A 1,948-nucleotide genomic window follows, 5' to 3' on the forward strand; every position below is an offset into this window, starting at 1 on the left:
CAATTACCATCATGTAGACATTGCAGAAGTTTTCTACAAGCTTTTTAGCGAATAACTCCAAATACACCCCTTGAAGATTTTTGACAATGGAATCGATGAGATAGAGCACTGGCACATGCTCTCCAATTTTCAAATCTTGCAAGCGCTTTTCTATGACACTCACAATTTTCCAGGCGTATTCAACGTTATCCGCCGCCAACATAGTCAACGACCGTATCTGAGACTTGGAAGTGCTGCTGAGTTCGTTCAGAGCTGAAGTATAATCACTTGTCACTATCTGCACTTTTGTTAACGACATTTTCGTTATTTCACTATTCGAGAATTGAACCGGAATAGAATATTCACGTGAACTGATTTCGGAAAGTCGTGCTTACACCAAAACTATCGAAATCGTAATGATAGTCATGGGTTTGCAACCGCAGTATTTATGCACTTGACTAAAGGACCAGTTAATGCAGCAGGTAATTGGGGTAAGTAGGGGAAAGGGCGGCCGAAGTCACCTCCTCCGCCCCACCCCTTCACACCGCCGGGGGACCGGGTGGTCAGTTCCGAGAAGTCACTGACACTTCATTTAAATTATTAAAAGTCTTTGGTGTCAATAAATTCTGTGAATATCTTAAGAAGGGAATTACCTGCAGGATTCCCGCCAAATCGGCGCCGTTTGGGGAACGGAAGGAGTCCGCCCTTACAATATAGGTCAACTGCGATATATGAACTAAATAAAGCAATAAATGGGGGCAATAAATGAATGGGGCACCAGCAGGGACTCTGGTGAATAGACAATACCTGACCGATGTGGCGAGTGAGCATGTGTTTTAAATATTTGTTCAACTACACGGAGAGAAAAATACTCGAAAAATTACGGAATTTTCACGTATTTTTGAGGTGACCTTGCTTTTCGGGAAAAAGTACTGGAGGTACCGTAAAATTGTTCTGAAAGTTTCGTAAATATTCCTGCTTGCTACGAAAATTTTTACGGAACTTACAGTATTTTTCCCCGAAAACCAAAGTCACCGCACGAATACGTGAAAGTTCCATCATTTTCCGGTATCCGGTATTTTTCTTTCTATGTACACGGAGAGAAAAATACCCGAAAAATTTCACAGGAATTTTTACGAAGCTTTCAGGGCAATTTTACGGTACCTCCAGTACTTTTTCCCGAAAAGCATGGTCACCCCAAGAATACGTGAAAGTTCCGTCATTTTTTCGGTATTTTTCTTTCCGTGTAGCGAGCAGAAATTTTTACAAAACTTTCAGGACAATTTTACGGTACCTCCAGTACTTTTTCCCGAAAAGCATGGTCACCCCATGAATACGTGAAAGTTCCGTCATTTTTCCGGTATTTTTTTTTCTGTGTATACGGAGAGAAAAATACCCGAAAAATTTCACAGGAATTGTTACGAAACTTGCAGAGCAATTTCACGGTACCTCCAGTACTTTTTCTCGAAAAGCATGGTCACCCCACGAATACATGAAAGTTCTGTCATTTTTCCGGTATTTTTTTTCTGTGTACACGGAGAGAAAAATACCCGAAAAATTTCACAGGAATTTTTACGAAACTTGCAGATCAATTTTACGGTACCTCCAGTACTTTTTCCCGAAAAGCATGGTCACCCCACGAATACTTGAAAGTTCCATAATTTTTCCGATATTTTTTTCTCCGTGTACGAAAATTTTTACGGAACTCACAGTATTTTTCCGTAATTTTTCGAGTATTTTTCTTTCTGTATAAGGCACCACAGGGGTTCACGCATTTGGTGTCAATAAACCCCTTGGATTTATTAGGGAGTGAAATACCTTGAATACCCTGAAGTGGTGACACGTGGAAACAGGGAAAGGCGGGGGGTGCGTGATGAAAATATTTATTCAACTAGGGCACCAAGGGCATTCACGCCTTTGGTGTCAATAACTTCTGAGAATATCTTAAGAAGTGGAGTACCTGCAGGAT

General features: G+C 40.9%; 1 protein-coding gene across 1 annotated transcript in view; it reads right to left on the reverse strand.

The window, feature by feature from the left end:
• Positions 1-298, reverse strand: part of LOC105262945 (pre-mRNA cleavage complex 2 protein Pcf11-like) — a 2,444-nt gene extending 2,146 nt beyond the window's left edge. The window contains exon 1 of the mRNA XM_011298853.1: positions 8-298. Coding sequence (XP_011297155.1) covers positions 8-298 — 291 coding nt within the window. The remainder of the gene's footprint in view (positions 1-7) is intronic.
• Between the last annotated feature and the right edge of the window lie 1,650 nt (positions 299-1,948).

Source organism: Fopius arisanus, unplaced genomic scaffold, assembly GCF_000806365.1.
Source record: "Fopius arisanus strain USDA-PBARC FA_bdor unplaced genomic scaffold, ASM80636v1 scaffold00011, whole genome shotgun sequence".
In the NCBI taxonomy this organism is placed as follows: domain Eukaryota; kingdom Metazoa; phylum Arthropoda; class Insecta; order Hymenoptera; family Braconidae; genus Fopius; species Fopius arisanus.